General features: G+C 42.2%; 3 protein-coding genes across 5 annotated transcripts in view; 1 reads left to right on the forward strand and 2 right to left on the reverse strand.

The window, feature by feature from the left end:
- The window catches only part of LOC310821867 (uncharacterized protein), a 94,571-nt gene extending 85,688 nt beyond the window's left edge, over positions 1–8,883 (reverse strand). Inside the window, exons 1-5 of one of the 3 annotated variants that reach the window (XM_083694133.1) lie at positions 8,737–8,883; positions 7,288–7,419; positions 7,013–7,142; positions 6,337–6,801; positions 5,961–6,209 (exon numbers count right to left, since the gene is read on the reverse strand). In XM_083694133.1, coding sequence (XP_083550259.1) covers positions 6,474–6,801; positions 7,013–7,142; positions 7,288–7,402 — 573 coding nt within the window. In that variant the 5' untranslated portion in view covers positions 7,403–7,419; positions 8,737–8,883 and the 3' untranslated portion in view covers positions 5,961–6,209; positions 6,337–6,473. Of the gene's footprint in view, positions 1–5,960; positions 6,222–6,336; positions 6,802–7,012; positions 7,143–7,287; positions 7,420–8,736 lie in introns of those variants that run through there. The other 2 variants (XM_083694132.1, XM_083694134.1) reach the window with 2 other exon arrangements.
- Positions 8,884–10,332: 1,449 nt separating this feature from the next.
- Positions 10,333–19,422, forward strand: f8a (coagulation factor VIII associated). The gene is made up of 17 exons (XM_083694246.1): positions 10,333–10,550; positions 11,106–11,384; positions 11,820–11,929; positions 12,374–12,496; positions 12,924–13,034; positions 13,212–14,547; positions 14,939–14,985; positions 15,224–15,296; positions 15,533–15,692; positions 15,938–16,006; positions 16,295–16,415; positions 16,598–16,690; positions 16,823–16,887; positions 17,066–17,147; positions 17,390–17,436; positions 18,045–18,100; positions 18,230–19,422. The coding sequence occupies exons 6-17, from the start codon at positions 14,408–14,410 to the stop codon at positions 18,309–18,311; spliced, it is 1,035 nt and encodes a 344-aa protein (XP_083550372.1). The 5' UTR covers positions 10,333–10,550; positions 11,106–11,384; positions 11,820–11,929; positions 12,374–12,496; positions 12,924–13,034; positions 13,212–14,407; the 3' UTR covers positions 18,312–19,422.
- A 120-nt stretch (positions 19,423–19,542) lies between these two features.
- LOC310821667 (epithelial membrane protein 1) lies at positions 19,543–22,153 on the reverse strand (the record flags this gene model as incomplete). The annotated part of the gene is made up of 5 exons (XM_083693800.1): positions 22,102–22,153; positions 21,000–21,085; positions 20,455–20,557; positions 20,008–20,148; positions 19,543–19,709 (listed from the first exon to the last, which is right to left on the reverse strand). The coding sequence occupies exons 2-5, from the start codon at positions 21,072–21,074 to the stop codon at positions 19,543–19,545; spliced, it is 486 nt and encodes a 161-aa protein (XP_083549926.1). The 5' UTR covers positions 21,075–21,085; positions 22,102–22,153.
- Positions 22,154–22,440: the final 287 nt, after the last annotated feature.

Genomic DNA, 22,440 nt, shown 5'->3' on the forward strand with positions numbered 1-22,440 from the left:
GGTCCTTATATCGCCGCCGCATCAGCAGCAGCAGCATCATACTGATTTGCAGTTTTCCTTCTCGTTTTGCCTGGCAGTATGGAGGGGGTCTCGGATACTGGACGGGATGTGCCTTACAGAATTCACGACGATTCTAAAAGACATCAACTCTTTCTCCTATCGGTAGAAAGAGCGGTCTGTGAACAATTTAGCTATTTAACTTGTAATTCATAAAGTGGTGTCATGTACAAAAAAAATCCTCTTCGCTGAATTTTTGCTTTAAAGACCAGACGCTCCCCCCTTGAGAATAACAACCTGAATTTCAGGGGTGGATGTCGCATCATGGGAGATTGAGTTGCTTGCTTAGTTTCACTTATAAGAGGCTCCCATGGATATCAATATCAATATGATCAATATCAATAACATGTAATCATTTGTACACACCTGTCATATCACATCCTTTGGCTTGTCAAATTGATTTGATGATCACAGTTTTAAGTCCCAGTATATCACCCATGAGTTAGTTCTGTATTATGTATTACCTTTTTATCTTGGCATAGACGCAATCTCCTAAATTTATGTAAATCACTTTCTATGCCTATATGTTGCTTTAAAAGGGGATTTAATTGGTGTTTTGATTCAGTAGGCCATGACGGTTTTACTGTCAAGACAAGGCTACCTAATGGACTCTTGGAACAGGGCCTCTGTTGCAGGGATGAACAGCCGGGCTTGTTAATTATTTCATGATTATAGCTAAGCTGTGTCTGCCATATTACGCGTCCACGTTTGTTGAGTGATGGGATGAGTTTCAAGCACTGTGTATACTTTACACAGGCTCAAATGGTTAATTATTTCATCCGAACTGTCACTTTTTAATTCGTGTGAAGGACTTGATCAAATCTATTATCTCTCCCCTGTCCTGCCCGGATTATTTTAGACGTGTTATTATCTTTGTTTATTCAGATTTCCCTAAAAGGCAGAACATGACTACGTTGACTGCATTGGGAACATGAGAGAGGGGGTTTGGGAGGATAATCACTGTATCACGGTTTGCTTCAGTGTGCTTTGTTCCTTTCCTTGTGAATACCCAGACACGTTTCATTTTGTACCGTCCACACAGACAGTCAGGATGTAACGCTCATCGACGCTCTGTAACTCTCAACGTTTTGCCGGATTTCGGAGATGATGGAGTGATGTTTCACCGTGTTCCAACGACGGCTTGGTATGCAAAGGGAATGAAGGGACATTGAAGTTTCTCACAAAGGAAAAAAAACCCTTGGTTTGAGCTCTTGACCAAGCGGCAAGTTTTTCAACATTTCATTAGATTAATCTGTCTATCTCTGCAAGAACATATTGATAGAAAAAATATTCTTTTTCAATATGATTTGATTCAATATAACTTCAAGGTCTATCCCAAATTGTGGGCCTGGAACAGTATTTCTGCTGGGACCACATATACTGAAAAATGTATGCACTCACTGCGATGTAAGTCGCTTTGGATAAAGGCGTCAGCTAAATGGCATATATTATTATTAGATATTATATTATTATATTATATTATATTATACATCTTTAGTCCATACAGCTGTTATGTAAGGTTCAGTGCTAAGTTGGAGGGCAAGATAGGGAAGGAGGTAAAAGCAATGCCATAGACAGTGAGTCTAGAGGACGTCCAGTGGGTGGTCTCGTTGGTAGTTGTGGTACCATGCCTTTGCCAGTGACTCTGGGGCTGTGTTCCAATGTCCACACGAGCATTCTAATTCTAGAATGCACGGTCAACACGCTGGTTCACTCTGTGTGGAATGCTGGTGTGTGTGTTGGAATGCCGCCTGGCTGATGTCACTGTCCATCGAAGATGACCTCACAGCCACATATGATCACAGGCAGGTATCCAGGTCCAAACTGAAGTCTCACTCCCATGTGGTTGTTGTGACACACGATTCAGGACAAACCACTCATTCTCCAACGTTGATTTATTTATAACTTGAAGTGGGCTATCTGAAATAACTGTTGATACAAAATTATTTGTGTGTATTGCCAAACCAAATTTCACTATCAAAGCACAATCTGTCTTTATTATTGATTTGTTGATCAATGAGCCTATTACTTGTACATCCCTAGCAAAACTTTTGAAGGTTTGATCTTCTTTCATGGCTGACAAGTCAGTGTGTATGATACCAGTAGTCGATGTAAGAGTGTTATTAAGGACTTGCATGTATTCTTGGTATTTTTCTTTTGTCTATTTCTTAGACAATCTTTTATCCCAAAAGCGGGTTTTTGCGATTTGCGAATTGGTCTATTTAATTGATACTGATCTTTGTAAGTATGTGAGTGTGTGCGTGTGCGTGTGTGTGTGTGTGTGTGTGTGTGTGTGTGTGTGTGTGTGTGTGTGTGCGTGTGTGTGTGTGTGTGTGTGTGTGTGTGTGTGTGTGCGTGCGTGTGTGTGTGTGTGTGTGTTTGTCTGTGTAAAAGAAGACAAGTATGATTTCCTTTTTCTCGTCTAAATTTGGTTATTTTTGAATATTTCACATTTACAAAACAGAGTTTTTCAGTGTGATGGACGACTGCAGCAAAGAAGCAGTAGAATAACAGTGTTGTTGTTTGTGGTGAATCAAAAAGGAGAACATTTTAGGCTCTTCTTGACGTTTTGTTGGTACATGCCTGTGAATGAGGTGGAAGTATCGGTAATACTGTATATTATTTGTTATTACGAAGCGACAACTTTCTTTGATTTGACTCTTTTTTTTTTCTTTTTTTTTTGCTTGATTTTTAAAAATTTGCTTTCAGCCTCTCTTTCAGTACGTTTCATTGTTTCTGTCGTTGTATGTGCCTGAATACATACGCTTGATTACCTCTGTGTGTGCTCGTGTGTATGGGAGGGAGAGAGAGAGAGAGAGAGAGAGAGAGAGAGAGAGAGAGAGAGAGAGAGAGAGAGAGAGAGAGAGAGAGAGAGAGAGAGAGAGAGAGAGAGAGAGAGACAGAGAGAGAGAGAGAGAGAGAGAGAGAGAGATAGATAACTGTTGACTGATTATCTGTATTATAATGCTGTATATAAATAATTTACCTCCCTCTCACAGAGTTTTAATAAAAGTGTAAAAAAATGCAGAAAAGAAGAACATTTGGGTGACATCTTTGATTTGAAGGTTCCCTGTTTAATTGTCTTTTGTTTTCTTTTAAATGAAAGGCCAAAATATGTGCAATTCCTTTACCGTATTCACAGAGTGCACACTTGAAATAGTAGAGACTATTTTTTACAGCAAGGTGATGTGTTTTGTTTCACTTTAATTTGGTGATCAACCACCGGAGAAACTTGTTTTCTCATGCAACAAGTCATAACACCATTACTGATTAGTACACAGAAAGCACAACATGAAGACTATCTACTGCATTTTACGAGTTATTATTTTTCTTCTTTGGCAAACCCTCTGTTTTGTGTTTCCAAGAGAAAATTATAATATAACCATCTCAAGAACTGTACAGATTGTGCAAATGTATATATGACGAAAAAATTAAGTTCACTCTTTCATTTTTGTATGGGAAGAAATTACGTGTGTGGAGATGATAATCCAAATTTCATTAAATATTTAATAATATTTAAAATGAGGATACTGGAACACAGTAAATGTGAAAATAAGTGCTAAGAAATATTATTCTTCTGTCTCTTTGTACAAAACCAAGTGTTGAGTATTAATAAAAAATTAGCAATCTCAGTCATTTCGTCAAGTTTCTACTTTTTCTTACTTTTTACATTTTGTTTTTAACAAGTTTTGTTCGGGTCAATTATCTGTTTCTGACATTCATTACATTATGACATCATTATTACATCATTAGACATTCTCATATACATCTGTTATTGGAATGGACAGGAGCACTATTGTCCTGTCTTCCTGACGCAGTATTGTCAACAATGATGAGGACACCTGTCCGTCATTCTGTGCGTCTCTTTCTCATCCACCTTTCATCTTGTCTCTCCGTATTTCTCCCCTTCCTGTCTTCTCACAAACGGTTCGTTGGGAGGAGATCGAGGTTTACTCAAGATGTTGGAGGGGATGGTTTTGTTGTAGGGCGGGGGGGGGGGGGGGGGGGGGGTGGGGGTTGGGGATTGGAGGGGGGGGGGGGGTTGAAGGGAACAACAGACTGATGCAAAGTGAATGGGCACTATATTCTGTAGAGATAGAGGACACCAAATCTCTCTCTCTCTCTCTCTCTCTCTCTCTCTCTCTCTTCTCTCTCTCTCTCTCTCTCTCTCGCTCTCGCTCTCTTTCTCTGCTCTTTTTTTCCGTGTGAAGGCCTGACCTGCAGCATGGGTTATTTAAAGAAACCAGCCATACCAAAACCCTCTATGAGATTTGATGAGGCTCTCAGAGATGCCATTCACGAGCTGTAAACATCACAGATATACTGAACAATGACAGCAGTTGTGTATGATCTCTCTATGATCTGTCTGAGCTTTTAATGAGGTGTATCCCCCTTTTCCCTCTTTAAACCCCATTCTTTCTCACTTGCTATCTCTTTCCCCTGTCTCTCTCTCTCTCTCCCTCTCTCTCCTTCTCCCTCTCTTCCTGGTCTCTCTCTCTCTCTCTCTCTCTCTCTCTCCCTCTCCTCCTGGTCTCTCTCTCTCGCTCTCTCTCTCTCTCTCTCCTTCTGATCTCTCTCTTTCTCTCTCTCCCTCCTTCTGATCTCTCTCTCTCTCTCTCTCTCCCTCTCTCTCATTCCCCCCACCCTACCCCAACAACCCCTGGATGCATTGCAACACATGTAACTACTTCTTGACAATTAAACGTTACCTAGCAACTGGCTCTTTTTCCAGAGCGAGAGCGAGAGAGAGAGAGAGAGAGAGAGAGAGAGAGAGAGAGAGAGAGAGATTGAGAGAGAGAGAGAGAGATAGAGAGTGGGGGGGGATTTGTACTGTCTTACCAGATTGGATGCAACAATGAATCAACATACAATTCCAATATGAAAAGTACAGACTGAGCATGTACGCCCACAACGTATGCTGGTGAGGATAGAGAGAGAGAAAGAGAGAGAGAGGGGGGGGGGGAGGGAGGGAGGGAGGGAGGAGGAGGCATGGGGGGATGGAATGCAGATTAAGAAAAAGGGATGAAAGACTGGGGGGGGGGGGGAGACAAAGAAGGATGACTAGCTCAGAGATGAGTAGAGGAGTCGTAGCAGGTGGAGAGGAGAGGAGAGGAGAGGGAGAAGTGGAAAAGCGAGGGAACATTCCATACTGCGGTGCCGAGGATGACAAGCGGAGTCGGGGATGAGGAACGGAGAGGGAGGAGAGCGGTTGCTGTAGAAACGCTCGGCAAAGTTTTAATGAGGGCACAAAGTTCGATCCCAATGCCCACAACATACACACGCGCGCACACACAAACACACACACACACACACTCTCTCACACACAATATAATTATGTCGGCAAATAACAGTCGCCAACTGCTGTTTTTTTAGACGGCCATCGTGACTCCGGCAAACTGAAAACAAAGATCAGCTGCAAAGCTTCATATATCCATTCTGTCTCAATGCCAAGTCTCAAAGCAGCAACAGAATAGGGAAGCACTGACACCGTGTGGTCGAAGCGTGGCAGACAACCCACAGTATATCCGGCAGCTGTATACAGCAATATACTGTACACAAGATCCTCTCCAACTGTGGCATGATCATATTCTATGGCTAACATTGATCATGTTGTGTTATCGCAATCAATTGTGTTCTATGGGGGGGGGGGGATCATCCTGTTTCTATGTTAAATTAGTAAGTTATTGTTCATGTATTGCATGTGCCATTTAGCTGACGCTTTTATCCAAAGCAACTTACACTGCAGTGAGTGCATACATTTCTCAGTACATATGGTCCCAGCGGGAATCAAACCCACAACCTTGGCGTTGTCAACGCCATGCTCTACCGACTGAGCCAGAGAGGACCACGGAGTTTCTACTCAAAACTCTCAACAATCAGACAATGGAACCACAAGACCGTTCTAAGACGTTATGAGTTTATTTACGTTCTTTGGCACATCGTACATGTAGCTGTCCCGTTGTCTGACACACACTACAAACACAGATGCACTACTTCCTGGTTTATAGGCTCATGACAAAAGAGCAGGGACTCTGGCCATGGAGAATACATTTAACAACAACTCTATACAATATATATCAGATTTGATGCACTAATATTTTCAGAATCTGTTTTGTGTATTTCTTGCTCTCTCTCTCTCTCTCTCTCTCTCTCTCTCTCTCTCTCTCTCTCTCTCTCTCTCTCCCTCCCTCCCTCCCTCTCTCTCCCTCCCTCCCTCCCTCCGTCCCTTCCTCCCTTCCTCCCTCCCTCCCTCCCTCCCTCCCGCAGTTTATACTAAACTTTCACTACGCTACCACGCCCTACTATAGCCTTTGCAGTGTCTGTCTTATTTATATCACTCTCTATTACTGTACTTCCATTCTCACCTCACACACTTATTTCCCACCCTACACTCCACACTCCAATCTAGTGTCCGTCTATCTCTCGCTCTCGAGAACCCTAACCACCCCTCCGTTCTTGTACACTTTCACCCTTCTCCTCCTGACCACTCGGGTGCCCCTGGGCGGGGGGGCCACCTTCACCGTGTACCTATGGGGGTACCTCGTCAAGCTCGACGCCCCCCCCCTCGTACTCTGAGGCGCCAGAGCCCTGACGCCCCCCCCCTCCTCCCCCTCATCCCGGTAGCCGTGGCGACGGAGGAACGGTTCCAGGGTTGCTAGGCGATGGGTGAGTTCCGTGATGCGCCTGTGCAGGAGGGAGACTTCCCTGAAGAGGTCGTTGAGGGACTCAGAGAGAGGGCGCACCCTAGAGGAGAGAAACGGGAATTTAGCAAGGACACTGCCAACTGTTTCAGTTTCATTTTTACAGTGTCATTCACACTCTAGGACAGATGAAATAACTTATAACACACCATATCCCAAAAATCTATGATACAAGCACATAAATTGTGTAAAAGTGACGTGTGGACGGACACCTTTTTGGCAAATACTATGATAGAGGAATGACTCCCAACTACCTGGAATAGTCAGGGAGAAGGGTGCTAGGCTCGGAGTGCAGCATGGTCTTGATCTCATTGAAGATACGTTTGCCCCAAACGTCCAAAACTCTGGTCACACTGCGCACCGGGGCCACGTTCACGCTGTCCGCTGGCACCAGAAGAACCAGAGGAAACACAGATGTTATGAGACCCCTGTTTATTTCCCTCACGCCATTTTCCCATACGATTTCCATTTTGTCACAGTGCATAGATGACGTTATTCATTCTGACAGTTGGATGCCTGGGTTTATTACCTCCCTCTCGATAGTTCCAGAACCCATAGTCCAGTTCGTTCTCCTCTCCAACAGACTGGGCCACCATCGCCATGGCAGCCAACAGCAGCGTCATCATCACAGTGGGAGCGGCCATGATGAGAAGACACAGCCCTTTGTGACAAGAAAACAAACAAACAAACAAACAAACAACAGATCAGAACCAGAACGAGATTAAAATCCGCAGACTGAAAGCTCCCAGTGACGTTCGACAATGAAAAAAATAACGTTTTGGACCATCTGTCTGCGTTCAAGAGAAAGTACAGAAAGTCAGAGACGGAGAGAAAGAAAGAGGGAGGTCAGAGGAGAGAGAGAGAACGTGTGAAAGAGCGCAGGAACACAGTGCTGGTTTTTCCACGCAGGGCAGCCAACAGAATCTCAGGGGCCAGTGGAGTTGAACACATCTCAAAAAACATGTTCACGTGTTTGTTTGGTTAAGGCTATTACCTCTCGCTCTTTGAATGTTCCCAAAAGTAGAACAAAGTGTCACTGAAGTCATGCTGTGATTTGTAGAAGGTGACATCGCCTTTGGGGTTAAGACGGAGCGGCAAACAGGTCTTATGACCTGTCTGACTGAGCTAATTACATTAGTTTATTTCAAGGCCCTGAGGAAAATGGCTTTTTGTGTGTGAGGATAGTGGGGTCTGTGTCTGTGGGACAGTGGTGTGATGAGGAGAGAATGACCAACTGTCCAATCCAACTACCAAAAAAACAAACAGAGAACGGTTTGATCGAGTGTATTGGTTGAGGATGAGTTTCAAGAATTAGTTGAAGGAGGGTGGGAAAGGGTGGAAGAGACAGAGAGAGAGAGAGAGAGAGAGAGAGAGAGAGAGAGAGAGAGAGAGAGAGAGAGAGAGAGAGAGAGAGAGAGAGAGAGAGAGAGAGAGAGAGAGTGTAAGAAGGGGGGGGGGCGGCGCAGTCATAGTAGAAATCTGGAAAAGGAACTGTAATCACTTGAATTGTATTGGATATCATGAACTGATGAGTCATACAGGAGGTATTCAACACGCTTTCAAGGGCCTGATGTTGGAATTGGCAACAGATCAAGAAGCCCGTGGATGCAACAAATTAACACCGATCTTTCTAACCAATAGGGGCAGTTTCCCGGACATGGATTAAGCCTATTCTTGGAATAAATCACACTATCAATGGAACATTTCTTTTGAAGATGCTTTTTAGTCCAGGATTAGGCTTAATCTGTGTCGGGAAACCAGCCCATAGGGTTTAAATGGCGGTCAACCGGCTTTAAACTTATCAATTAAACAGACAATCATGTACTTGTGAAGTACTACAAAATGGTATAAGACCATTTAAAATATGTTTGTTTACCAGTTATAACTTACTGTAAAACAACAGTGTGCATTGCACACATGCATTATAAAAAAGCACATGAAGTAGGTTCTGGAATAAGATGGAAAAAACAATACTCACTTCTACTCAGCAGATTGGACTGTGTTTCAGTTTGCAAGCTAAAGTTGTGACCTTCAATAGCACTGGTTGCCTTCTCAATATTTCAAGTATATCTCCCTTCTTTCCTCTTCACTCTTGTAATGCCCAGTTCCCTTCTTCTTCTCCTCCTTCCTCTCCTTCTTTCCTCCCTCCCTCCCTCCCTCCTCCCTTTACTTGCGGATGTAATGTAATTAGGTAGAAAAACGTGGTTGAGCAGTGCGGGTCCACTTAACTAGAGCTCTTTATTTGTGCTCTGTGAGAGGACTGTGGTGCGCACTATCTTCACGCCCCCCCCCCCCCCCTTTCTCTCCCTCTCTATCTCCAAAACCTCCCCTCTATTCTGAGTTCCAGCTGTGCCCACCCCCCGACCCCCCGACCCCCCGACCCCCCCCCCCCCCCCCCCATCCCATAGGTATTCTATAGGTGGAACTAGTCCATGACATTTCAATGTCATGTCTGTACATTCTCCACATGTCTGGAAGTATGGGCCATTCAACTTCTGGTTCTCATCCATTGAACTGTATCCGTGCCTTGCAAACACTCTCAACTTAGCAAAAATATTGTGGCTGTAGCATTTTTCCTGCCAGGTAAAAGAATGCAAGAGAGAGTGATTTCAGGTCAGAGGGAAGGAAGGAGAAATAAAGGGAGAGGGGGGGAAGGTTATAAAATGGAGAGAGAATATATTTTTGATTCACTGGCATCCAGATGTTATTCCAGTTCTCTCTCTCTCGCTCTCTCTCGTTCTCTCTGTCTCTGTCTGTCTCTCTCTCTCTCTCTCTCTGTCTCTCTCTCTCTCTCTCTCTCTCTCTGAGTCTGTTTTCGTGCAGAGGCTAATGTGAGGTCAGAGTTTGGCTCCCATTGTTGCCAGTGAAAAAGGAGGGATAAATGGAGGGTAACAGAAGAGCCGCGCTGCATTACTTTGCACTTCTTCCTCCTCGCTGACTGAGAGAATTAGTGCTTTGAAGGAGTCACACGCCACCTACACCTGGTTCATATTAGCAGTCACAGGCAATTTGTCACTTCAACTGAATTCCTTTCTCTCTCTCCTTCTTTCTCTGTCTTGTTTTTCTTCCTCCCCGTTGCCTCTTGCCTCTCTCTCTCTCTCTCTCTCTCTCTCTCTCTTTCTCTCCCTTTCTCTTGTTCGCCAGAAGCTCAGTTATACTCACTTGTGGTTTGCACTCGGTGTCTCTGCAACACTGTCTCTCTATGGATGAGAGTAAACACTGCATCTTAGACGCAGCGAATGATGTAACAAATGCAATAACCAACAGTAGTAGCCTATAACAAAGACACAAACACACACACACACACACACACACAAAGAAAATACATATGAGAGAGTGCTTACTGACTTTGCCTTGGGGACATTTCATATATTACATTTTAGGTACTCTGTTTCTGATGTCTCCCAATCATTACAGTATGTTATACTTCCTGTGGCAAATTCTGAAAAAAGTTTGGACTCTCACTGATTTGTTCATTTTCACAACTACGCCCCAGTGTGACACAACTTTGAGGAAGTGGCTGGGGAAAAAACATCAACAGAGAGACACATTCTGGGTTATCTTAACGGAGGGACACAGCGTGTGTGATTACTGTAACTCACAGCACCACCATTTCTATACTCTACATTCAGTTGGGTGAAAATCCTCTATTAAGGACACAGGCCTTACCCCCACGTGACTACAGAGAAATGAACAAAGTCGAAATACGGAGCTTTCTGCATCTCTACAAAATGTCCTTTTGTACCGTGGTGGTTCTATGTGCCCTGGTGTGCTCTGGAACGGAAGGTCTTGGTAAGAACCCCTCATACCAGTGGTATGAAAGTCAGTGTTTTTTAATCTCTCTTGAATTTTTTCTATTATTTGAGAAGACAGTCATTGGGGTCACAGTTTATGTTCTCATACTGTACAACATGTCTCCTCTGAGGTGGGTAAAACTGCCTTTAGTCATTGTGCTCCTCGGGCATGGAATGACCTGTAGGATACTCAAAGACTTGCTTAAAATCCTTTTAAAATCTTGATGTAAATAATAGTGATGTGTATATATTTTCAAATCCCTTGAAAAAGAGACCTTGGTCTCAAAGGGACTTCCCTGAATAAATAAAGGATGAATAAAATGTAAAAAATGTAAAAATCTCTAACATTCTCAATGTATTGTTTGTATGAATGCATTGGCTAGGTAGGTCACACGACAGTCTACCTGTATTGCTTTTAACAGTCAGTTCAATCAAATTTCATTCAAAATACATGACTTATCCCCGAGGGGCAATTATTGCTAAGCACACAAAAGTGGCAACATGTCAGGGTGAGTGAGCCTCACTAATCTGCGTCTTTCCTATGTGTCCCAAGCAACGGTCACCATAAAGGACAGCGTCAAGGTGGCCCTGGCAGGAGAGAACGTCGACCTTGAATTCCGTCTGCAAGTCTCAGTGAACCAGAGTACCTTTGACCTGGTCTGCTATGGTCTTCAACGCCAGGTGATACAGCGATGGAAAATCCCTGCCACGGTTGATGCATGTACATTCACTAGATATATGAAAGTGGCAGCGATTAACAGTTCAATGTCAGGAGAGTACAGCTGTGAGATCAGTGAATCTTCAAAAGTCTTCTGGACACTTCTAGTGAGAGGTGAGTGTGTGTGTGTGTGTGTGTGTGTGTGTGTGTGTGTGTGTGTGTGTGTGTGTGTGTGTGTGTGTGTGCGTGCGTGTGTGTGTGTGTGTGTGTGTGTGTGTGTGTGCGTGTGTGCGTGTGTGTGCATGTGTGTGTGTGTGTGAGCGGAAAGGAGAACGAGTTATGGAGAGTCGGGGGATGACAGAATGGAAACAGGAAGAAACGATTATCCTATCTTGTGATGTATTCAAGTGCGACTGTTCCCCATGTTGAGTAACAGGAACTGTTGAAATTATAGAGAAACACAAACTCAGGTCACTGCCAGTTTCAACAGTTTTACTCATGATGTGCTTGACAAGAGTCTAGAGCATCAACCAGCCAACCAACAGCTCTGTTCACTGATTGACAGTGGACGATAACCAATCACACTGCTGTATCATGTCTCTCTCCCAGATGAGTGCTATAAGGAGCCGTTTACAGGTTTCGGCATCGTGGTGGTTTTGACTACAGGACTCCTCCTCTTCAGTGTGGTTGGGTCCATTTATGTGTTCAGAGGCAATCAGGTATGTTAGGAAATGGTGTGGTGGAGGTTTTGAAACACTGTACAGCACGCTATGATCACCGCTCCACTGAAACACTGTACAGCACGCTATGATCACCACTCCACTGAAACTGTACAGCACAATATGATCACCGCTCCACTGAAACTGTACAGCACAATATGATCACCGCTCCACTGAAACTGTACAGCACAATATGATCACCGCTCCACTGAAACTGTACAGCACAATATGATCACCACTCCACTGAAACTGTACAGCACAATATGATCACCACTCCACTGAAACTGTACAGCACAATATGATCACCGCTCCACTGAAACACTGTGCACGATGTATGTGTGACGAATTACACCTTGGGCCAAAGTTTTATCAAATGAATAATGCCATATTTATTCCTATGAGGAACAGCATCAAACACTGTACTTACCAACTTGTTATTTTCAGGGTGAATTTACCGTGAGCAATGAAAGCAGTCAGAAAAGCAGGAGTGGAGACCAGAAGGAGGATGAGAAGGAGGGAGAGGATAGTAAATTGGTAGCGGTTGCTACCTCTGCCTCGGTTTACGCTGTAAGTACTGTGTGGCCTCTCTACCCCTGTAATACTGCTGTCACTAATACCATATTGATTTTTGTGTGTCTGTCCTTATGTTGTCTTCTTAGGTGTAATTTGCTGTGTGGAGACAGACATAGGAATGCTATCCATTGTGAAGATTCACTGTTTTCAATCACTTTCTTATCAACTGTTCTGTATTGTATGTAGGCCAGGCAAGACCCATGTGTGACAGTCTATTAATGATGTTTACGGTAATAGGGGGAACAACTATGAACGTTGTTGTTGACGGTCACACATGGGACTACTATGGAAAACTAAATTGCTACGATGGAATTATCTTATTCAACCAACGTTTCGCAGCAAACTTGCCTTCTTCAGGGTTTCATCTCTTGCAGGCCCTATCAGCAAACTCACCCACAAACCTGGATCTCCTGTCTTTCAGAGTCTAGACACCAGGCCCAGGTCTATCTATGACGTGTTGGACCCAGCAGCTGCCAACCCTGAAACTAGCCAGAAGAAAGCCAAACGAAAGTCAGCTGAGAAAAAAGACTCGGTTAGTGTGAACCATAACCTTATAGACCTACAGACTACAGTGAAATGCAAATTATTTAAAAGCTTTGGTTATTTGGCATATTTTCTAAGATTTCCCAAATTTGAAATGAACACTAAGGATGCAGAAGAGTTTATGCTAATGTAGGCTACTGACCTCTCTCCTACTCTCCACCTACAGATTGAGAAAACAACAGAGGAGGATGGAGTCTTGGAGTGTGTCTATGAAAATTTCTGACCCACCAGTATCTGCATTTGGGAACCTGCTCAAGATTCAAGATTCAAGATTCTTTATTTGTCACGTGCATACAAGTATACAGTGAAATGCAAAAGTGACAGTGCCACAGAGTAGTGCACAATACAATAAGTTTTAAAATACAATAAAATAAAAATAGAAGTACTAAAAAATATACAGTATGGACAGTATAAACAGTATAAACAATATGAACAGTATAAGCAGTAAGCATATAAGTAAGCAATATAAATAGCAGATGGATGATTATGTGTGTGCATATGTGTTAAGATGACAGTGCATGTGTGAGTGACTTGAGGGGGGCACTGGTCCTGCTCTCCTGTTCAGCTTCATATGCCAATATATCATTTGTCTAAACCATTTGTCTGTAGTAATAATAATAATAATAATAATAATAATAATAATAATAATAATAATAATAATAATAATAACTAGAAGAAGAAGTTCCAGAAGAAACGTTGTGGGCTTGCAAATTGTTATTTTGGTAGTGGAAAAAGGTTTAAAGAACTGGTAGCAAAGAAAATGTGTTCTGCAGGTCCCCTGTTGTTTTTATTTAAGGGTGCTGGAAGTTCCATAGCAGTTGCAGTAACAATGGTGACTCTAAGAATGTTGACCTAGACTAGACTTAGTCTAAGTCAACATTCCACCATGTTAGCTGGATGAGAGATTTTGGACTTACAAAAAGTTTAATAGTTTAAAAGGTTTCATGGGTATCAACATGTTTTTATCGGAGTTGATCATTTGGAGCTTCTGGCACAATAATAATAATAATAATAATAATAATAACAATATATGTATTTTGTATAGTGCTTTCCTTGGAGAAAACAATAAATAATAAAAAAAAAATAATAATAATAGTAATAAAACAATAAAAACAAAAAGCACAACAACAAAAAAGTATGGTTCTGATAGACTAAGGTAGGGGGAAACGTACAAGACATTAAAAGCTTAAAAGTTTTAGAAGATTCCCTGGATGCAGATTTGTTTGATGCTGGTTCTAAAAGGCCTTGATTGACACCGTCTCCCCCTGGCTCTTCCACCAAACCCATTTTCGCTTTCGCTGATTCGCTGATTATCTCTAAGTCCCACCCTTCTACAATTTTAACCAATGAGAGCGTTGAGGTATGTTTTGCAAGAACCAATTGGAACGCGGCTGTCGTGTTCTCTTCCTGGTTTGGTTTGTTGTCGTTTTGTGTTTTGTGATCATGGCTGCGGAGGGGGATTTTCTCATGAGATATCGTGCTGTGTCCAATAAATTGAAAAAGTAAGACCTTCACGTTCTTCCTTTTATTTTGTTCACCCTCTTATATTCGATGTTGACCATAAATTCGAATCTTTGAAATTGTGTGCAAAGATGCGTGAGTCTGACATTAGCCATTTAGCACTAGAGGCTAGCTATGATAGCTACGTGTGTCTTTCTAGGGGCCGATTAATAAAATACATTTGTTCCAATCATGTCACCCACACATTAAAGAACAGAACACATTTTCATCTTTATGCATGTTTTGGCTATTATCTAAAGCTATCTCTAGTCTTATAGTAAGCTATCTGCTTTATTTGAATGTCTGTGTTCGCAATCAGCAAGCTAATTTGAGCTAATTGGCTGTGTAGCTAGTATTAGGTAGTAAAGTCATATATGTGTCTACTGTCTGCAGACGTTTTCTTCGGAAGCCCAATGTTGCAGAAGCAAGTGAGCAGTTTGGTGAGTTATTGTCAGCTGTTTATTTCCTAACTTAGGCTACATATTGGGAAACATTTAACAACATGCCAACAACATGGTGAATATCCATGCTAATCCATATGGTCTGTGATAAACACACCATACGGTTTCATGTGTGCGGTCACGGTGATGATGATGGCGGCATACAACAACGGAGGGCTTCTTTATGCTTGCGCAGTCTCTCTTGTCTAACTCTCACTCCATGTCTCCCTTTCTCCAGGTCAGTTGGCTAAAGAACTGAAGCAGCAGGACTGTCTTCAGTATGCAGCCTTCTGTAACCTTGCCATGGCACGGTGAGTTGTCTACACACCCCTACCTATTACCTCCGAATCAAACCGTGCTGTTCCCTATTGTACAGGCGCCAATGGCATGTCTCTCCACCTCATTTGTCAAGCCCATGGGTTTCTCACCTCACCTGCACACATCTCTATAACCTGTTTTCATTGGAACTGTGTTTTGTCTTTTCACTTGTGTTATTTGGGCAAATAAAATAAAAGTCAAAATAAAGCATTTGTATATTAACCCTCAGGTGTGAGCAGACTCTGTTCAACGCACCAGGAGAGGCCCTTGCCCTCACGGACGCTGCCCGGCTTTTCCTGCTCTCGGAGAAGGAGAACAGGGCACTGCAAGCCCCAGGCTTCGACGAGCACTTGCAGGCCGCACTCAACTGCTACAGCTTCGCCATCAAGGTCAGTGCTCCATCCTAGCTTTCATTATCTAAAGAGACAACATATACCATGTATTTTTTGCATTATTATAACACAGTAATAGCGTGACATTGTTGAATCAGTCCCTTATAAGAAAATGAGAGAGAGGGACAGTGATGGATAAAACACCTGGATGATTGACTGTGGAGTCCAGGCCTGTGTTCCCCTTTCCCCTAGATTCCTCCTGAGAAAGAAGTATAATGCTGTGTTTTACAAATGGCTTTCAGGTGTACATCGAAATGAACCAGCCAGTGATGGCTGCCAGCTTATCTTTGGAACTTGGCAACGCCCTCAAGGTAGAGGATCAAGCTGATCAAACAGATAGATTCATCTTAACAATAGATTTATTTAAATGATTTGTGTATGTCAGTCTGCGTACCTGATTCATTGCATATGTGCTTTGGTATTTTTCTATCTTCTCTTTGTCTCAGTCTGTATCCCTCTCTCTCTCTCTATGCCCCCCCCCTTCTCTCTCTCTTTCTCTTTCTCTGTCTCTCTCTCTTTATATATATATATATATATATATATATATATATATATACACTTTATCCCTCCCTCTCTCTGTTTTCCCGTGGTTATTGTAGGAGATGAACAGACCAGGAGAGGCTATAGTTCACTACCAGAGGGCAGCAGAGCTCCAGACCCAGACTCCTATTGAGTCTCTGCTGTCTATGGGGGAAATGACCACCTGCAAGATTCTCACCCGTGAGTGAACTGTGTCAATTTCCGCCTAATGATGTTTTAATTCAATTAGTTATTGAACAAAGAGTTAGGACGCTGTGTGTTATGGTAGCGGGATCTGTGTGTGTGTGTGTGTGTGTTTTTAAGTAGGCAATCACAGGATGATTTTAAAACCTGTCTGCCGGTTTTAAAACATTGTATTACAGGTGACTATGATGGTGCTCTGGCCGTGCTGACAGAGATGCAGCTGATGTGTCAGGAAAGAGGACTGCAGCTGCCTGGGTCAAACACCCCTGTCGGTAAGTCTCAAATGGCCCAACACTTTTTGCCCAATTGTTTCACTTCCTATGTTTAAACAGAAACTAATTTTAAAATGGTTTATTTGTTCTTCCCATTCTCCCCCTATCCTCCTTTTACTCATATATTCTCAGGTGCCTTTCTTGACATTGTGGCCAAGTGTGAAATCTCTAGAGTCCTTTTGCTGATGCTGCTTGAGGTAGGTACAAAATATATAAGATAACATCACATTTCACCTGTATTCTGTCCCTCTATATGTCTCCTAGCCTTTCACATACACAGCTGAATAATCAACGGAAAATAATAAATTGTCCTAGTTTTGGGAGAATTGGGTCCCATTATTTATAATGACCTAATCTCTGACCTCTCTTTTCCAGCCTCCGCCCCAGAAGTTGTTACCAGAGCACGCCCAGACCCTGGAGAGATACGCCTGGGAGTCCTTCGACCCTCACAGTCAGGGTAACTAACTAGACCGGACGGACCCTTATTCCAACCTAACTGATCTGAAGAGCTCAACGACGCAATATCCCCCCCGAGAACCATAGGAGAGGGTTAGATAAGACCTGGTCAAGAGAGCTTATTTTTCCCAGTACTTATTATACCATTTGAGTTCCATCTAATGACATCCAGTCACTGAAACACAGTATGAACCTTGAACTTTGTAGTAGAAGGTCTGTTGTGTCTTCTCTCTCCTCCCACAGTGACCTTTCTACCTGAGAATGTGTTCCTGCTCCTGCAGTCGGTTGTGGTGAGTTCATACAGCTCGCCAGTGGTTACACCTGTGTTACATACTGTGTTACACCGAATTGTACAGAATATACACTTTGTGAGAGGATCACGGTGCACGCTTGAAGTCATAAGCAGGTTTGATTGCTTAAGAGCAGGTTTGATTGCTTAAGATTGTTACGGTCAATGTTCAGATTGGGGCTGGCCGATATAGACAAACTATCATATTGTGATACATTTTGCGATATGACTATATATTTTGCGATATGATATATATCAAACACTGAGATGAATACTTGTTCTTTCCACTCTGACATGGTTGGAAACAGGTTTCATGAGTAAATAACAGTAACTGAGTAGGATAACCAAAGTAAACAAATCTAGGCATGCAGAGAGCAAACGTACGAGTCATGTGCATCTCAAGCTTATTTTAGCTTTATTGAGTATCAAAAGAAAAGCCATATTGCAGCCTCTGGCGTTATAGATTATGGATTATATTGGATTATATTATATTATTATATATGTTCATATTGCGATAATGATGCCCTAGCTGAGATAATGGCCTAGTTGAGATGATCTATATTTCCGTTTAGTTTCAAACAGTCTATTTACAGTAACTTTATTTTACAGATGGCCTGTCAGGAGAAGGACACAGAATCCCTCAAATCTCTTCAGACAGAGCTATGGTGAGCATTTTTTTTATTTTATTTCAGTCACACTGTAGTTATTTAACTTAATTCGAGTTATTTAGCTGCATTTCCGAATCCTTGTTTTTTCTTCATCAATGACATCCCTCTGAATGATTTACTCCTTAGGCCACTTCTCTCAGCAGAGCAGAATCACCTTCTCCACCTGGTGTTGCAGGAACGGATCACCCCCTCTGGGCAAGGGATTTAGTACAGTCCAGACCAGTTCAACTCACTCACCCACCCACCCAGAGGAATGGCACATAATGGAACATTCCTGCCTCTATCTTGGTCTGTTGTAGGGCCTCATGATGTATTGCTTGGGTTACATTCATGACCACAATGTTCTGCAACGTTTTGAAATGTTTTGGTCTTTTATGTAAAGTTCACTGGACTGGACCAACTTTGTCTGTTATGTCTGTGATACACAGACTGCATACGTACCCTGTAATCCTTATGCTTTGATGTCATTGGATTATTCTTGTAGTAAAGTCTTGTGAAATTTCTATTTATTTATTTGAGATATCATGTTGAGTCATATAGATAAAAATATGGACTAAAAATAGTTTTTTTTTTTTTTCAAGTTTTTATTTTGTTAATAAATCGAAAAGTCTGACATGGCTTAAATTCCATTGTAATTACAAAACCCTCTACTGCGTAGTAATAAATGGTGGTATTATATACACCATTGTCCTCCGTCCCTGGTTTACTTATTGTTCACTTGTACAAATAACATGTACTTTGATATGATAGCAGCCAACCAAAACACAGAAACACACATGGTTTAAATTCACTTAGAATACAAAAAAATGATTACAGAGTACTTAGATCATAACATTACAAATGATTACAACAATATACTTCAAAAGAACATTTAAAAAAAAAAACATTTGCTGAAAATTATAGCTTGTTTCCTGATTGTTCAAGTACTGTAACAGGTATTTGGTTGATATGTAAAATGTGGGAGTTTGTCAACATGGTATACCTTGGCTAATACAGTATCTTGTCTCCTATTACAGATCTCCCATTTGATAAAACATGTATATATGCATTAAGCATAGTATATCTTGATTGCAGACCTGCGTTCAAATAGTATATTTCGTTGACTTGACTAAATGTTCCTACTGACTCCACCAAACACTCAAAGTATTGGGGAGAAGAAAAAAAGAAAGAGTTCTGTTATCGTTCGCTCAATATGTTTGTATCCTTTGGGGGTTTTGACTACACCCCCTCTTCTCTCCATCTCCTCACAAGCAAACAATTGTCTCAAAAAGCTGAATACTTCTCAATGGAAATGTATCAATAAACAGATGAACACCCTTGGCTCTCGTCAAAACTGTCCTTCCTGTGAAATCTCTCCTCCTCTCCACCCCCCCCCATCCTCCCCTCTCCTCCTCCTCCCCTCCCCTCTCCCCCCCTCCCCCCCCCCCCCCTCCCCTCCTTTACTCACTCTTCTTGCGCAGAACAATGTAGATGACTCCCAGGATGAAGTTGAGGACAAATGAGATCCAGGCCAGGATGAAGGAGTGTCCGTAGGAGCCGTCCTCCGGCTTGTCCTGCTTGTGGAACACGTCCGTGTAGATGGAGGCGGCAATCATTATACACAGACCTGGTGGAGGGATGGAGATGGAAATTAGGTTGTGTGGTGCCTGTATGTTGATGATTCAATATAGAGGATGCTATATGTTGACGTGACAATGTTTTGATGTTCGACCTATACCCATCAGTGGTCAAAATGGAATAGAATAATAATTAATCAATAAAACAACCTTTGATGTCCATATAAACATCACCTCAAAGACTCCGCAGTCATGTTGCTCTGTTACGTAATGTTATAGCAATGTCTATATTTAGACAGGACGGTTTTGAGATGCAGTCACTGTGCAGAGACGGAGGTTATTACTCACAGGAGATGAGTTGCAGGACCCCAGAGAAGGTGAACCTCTGGCCCTTGCCCAGGGTGAAGAGCTGCGCCACAAACACAAACAGAGCCAAGATGGCAAATATACAGGACAGCACTGCACTGGCCTGCACTGCCTGGAGATACTCTGTAGAGGGAGACAGAGAGAATAGGGGTTCTATGGGGGGTACATGAAAGGAGAGAACTGCTCAAAGGCTCAGGGTGTAAATAACATAACTCATTTATGACTACAGTACATTGATGACTCATTGAGAGTAACCTAGAGGCACCAATACATCTTGTAGGCTCTGTGAGGCTAAGTGACAATGAGCCTAGAGGCTGTGAAATGGGCATGTACACTATAAATTAGAATAATTTTAATTAATTATGAATTACACTGTCAGTGCACACTCCATAGCCAAAGCTAACCAATGGTAGACAGGTGAGCCTTTACCTTCGGCGTAGTCTCCTTTCAGGTTTGTGTAATGCCAGGTTGAACCCGCCATCTCCCACCTGCCCCACACATCTGTGGATACGTTGGCTGTGAACCACCAGGCCTGGAGAAGCAGAGGAAGATGTGTGTGTGTGTGTTTATCACACGGTTCCACAAAGGCTAAGTGTCACGTTGAGTGAGTTTGAGATTTTTCTTACATTTACATTTTACATTTTTGACATTTCGCAGATGCTTTTTTTTTTTTTTATCCAAAGGGACTTACAACAAGTACATTTGTCTCAAGTAAGTGAATCATCTATACATCAGTCATCGTAAGAAAAATAAAAAAAATCTATGCTAGGACCAGGTGCCATTGGCAGTCTTACAGGTAACTTAGAGGAGAGGTTACTGAGAGAGAGAGAGAGAGAGAGAGAGAGAGAGAGAGAGAGAGAGAGAAGCATCAAGTGCAAGTGTCAGTTAGCAGTACAACGGTAACCGAAGGGAGAAATTCACGTGACATTGGAAGACAGAGGGAACAGAGGATGTAGGGACCAGAGCCAACTTACATTGTCAATGGTGGCGACCAACAGCAGGATGATGGTCGTGATGTGGAGAACGACAATTCCAGCAAGGACCAACATGGTGACTCACTCTGAAGGATAACAGGGTAGGGGAAGAATACGCAATGTTTATTTTCCTGCTAAACTCGATAGAGATAACAGAGTTTATAAGGCATGGGGGACGCCTGTTTGCCTGTTCACAGCTGTCACAAATCGCCAACTATTTGAAAGAGGAGGAAAGAGGGTGAGAAGAGAGGGATAACAGCAAGTCCAAACTCGTCGGGAAATAACAGACCATATTTTGAATATCTGAATGGCCCATCTGGTGTCGTATACACACCCACTCGCTAAGGAGGATTTCCCGAGAGGACTGAACGCTGTATACTGACTGGTCAATGGACTAACTTCAAATATTCGTGGTAAAGTGCACGTCATTGGTTTGGATTATATCAATCCTTTTTAACTTGTGTCTAAATAGAATATGTTCAATTCGAGTCTGTTCCGTTTCCATTATATTACACAAGAAAAGTGTGTAATATATAAAGATATATAAAAGGTTAAGAATCAACTTAATTTATACGTTTAGCTGGTTTAGGGAATAGGTTACAGATTTAAATAGTCTAATGGGTTTAAACGCAATAAACTCGAATTATGTAACTGTAAGATTGCCCATGGCAAACTATCTTTGAGATGAATTATAGCCTACTAAACGTGGCCATTTAATCGGGATACACTCCCATTTATGATGGATGTTATCCCCGTTAGCTGAAACGGGCCCTACATAGGCTATGAGAAAAGAGCGCGAGAATACGACGACAGTAGTGAATATGTGTAATCTATGCTATAAAGTAATTAATGCAAATAGTTAACACTAATTGTAATCCATAACGTTGTGTTTTGTGAAAATATTTAGAAGTAATTGACGTTCTCAAAAGTTAAACTCCAGCTTTCTCCAAAGCGTTTTTAGTTCCATTTTTACAGTTTACGACTGTCCAAAAACTTTTTTTTCGCTCACACTTTATCCTCAAAACATGCGCAAAACAGACTAACCTACATCAAATCTATTGCATAACAAAAGAAAAAGGTAAACAACGTGAATAAACATTACCTGTAAGGACTTTTACGCACGAGAGTTATTTGGAATCTGAAGGACTGTAGACCCACCCAGCATCGAATTCGCAGCCTACACACATCACCCTTTTTCCCTCTTCAGACCCTTCCCTCCCCTTCCCCTTCACAAACCCCACCCATATCCTAAATTTTTTCCCTCTTTAACAGTCATGGTAGGGGAATTCACAGAGAAATGGGCAACGTTTCACTATGTCAATACTCTGCGTAAAGTAGAATGATCTTCAAAGTGCTTCAATGACTAAATAGAGTAACAATTGCACATCTGTACGGAATACATCCAGTTTAAGAACTTTATACATTTTAAAACCATATTGCG

This window comes from Argentina silus (genome assembly GCF_951799395.1).
Source record: "Argentina silus genome assembly, chromosome: 22".
Lineage (NCBI taxonomy): Eukaryota > Metazoa > Chordata > Actinopteri > Argentiniformes > Argentinidae > Argentina > Argentina silus.

Coding starts and splice junctions, on each gene's coding strand:
- f8a (XM_083694246.1), top strand. CDS start 14,408: ATGTTTTGCAAGAACCAATTGGAACGCGGCTGTCGTGTTCTCTTCCTG. Junction 14,548..14,938: donor GTGTCCAATAAATTGAAAAA/GTAAGACCTTCA, acceptor TACTGTCTGCAG/ACGTTTTCTTCGGAAGCCCA. Junction 17,437..18,044: donor TGCTCCTGCAGTCGGTTGTG/GTGAGTTCATAC, acceptor TTTATTTTACAG/ATGGCCTGTCAGGAGAAGGA.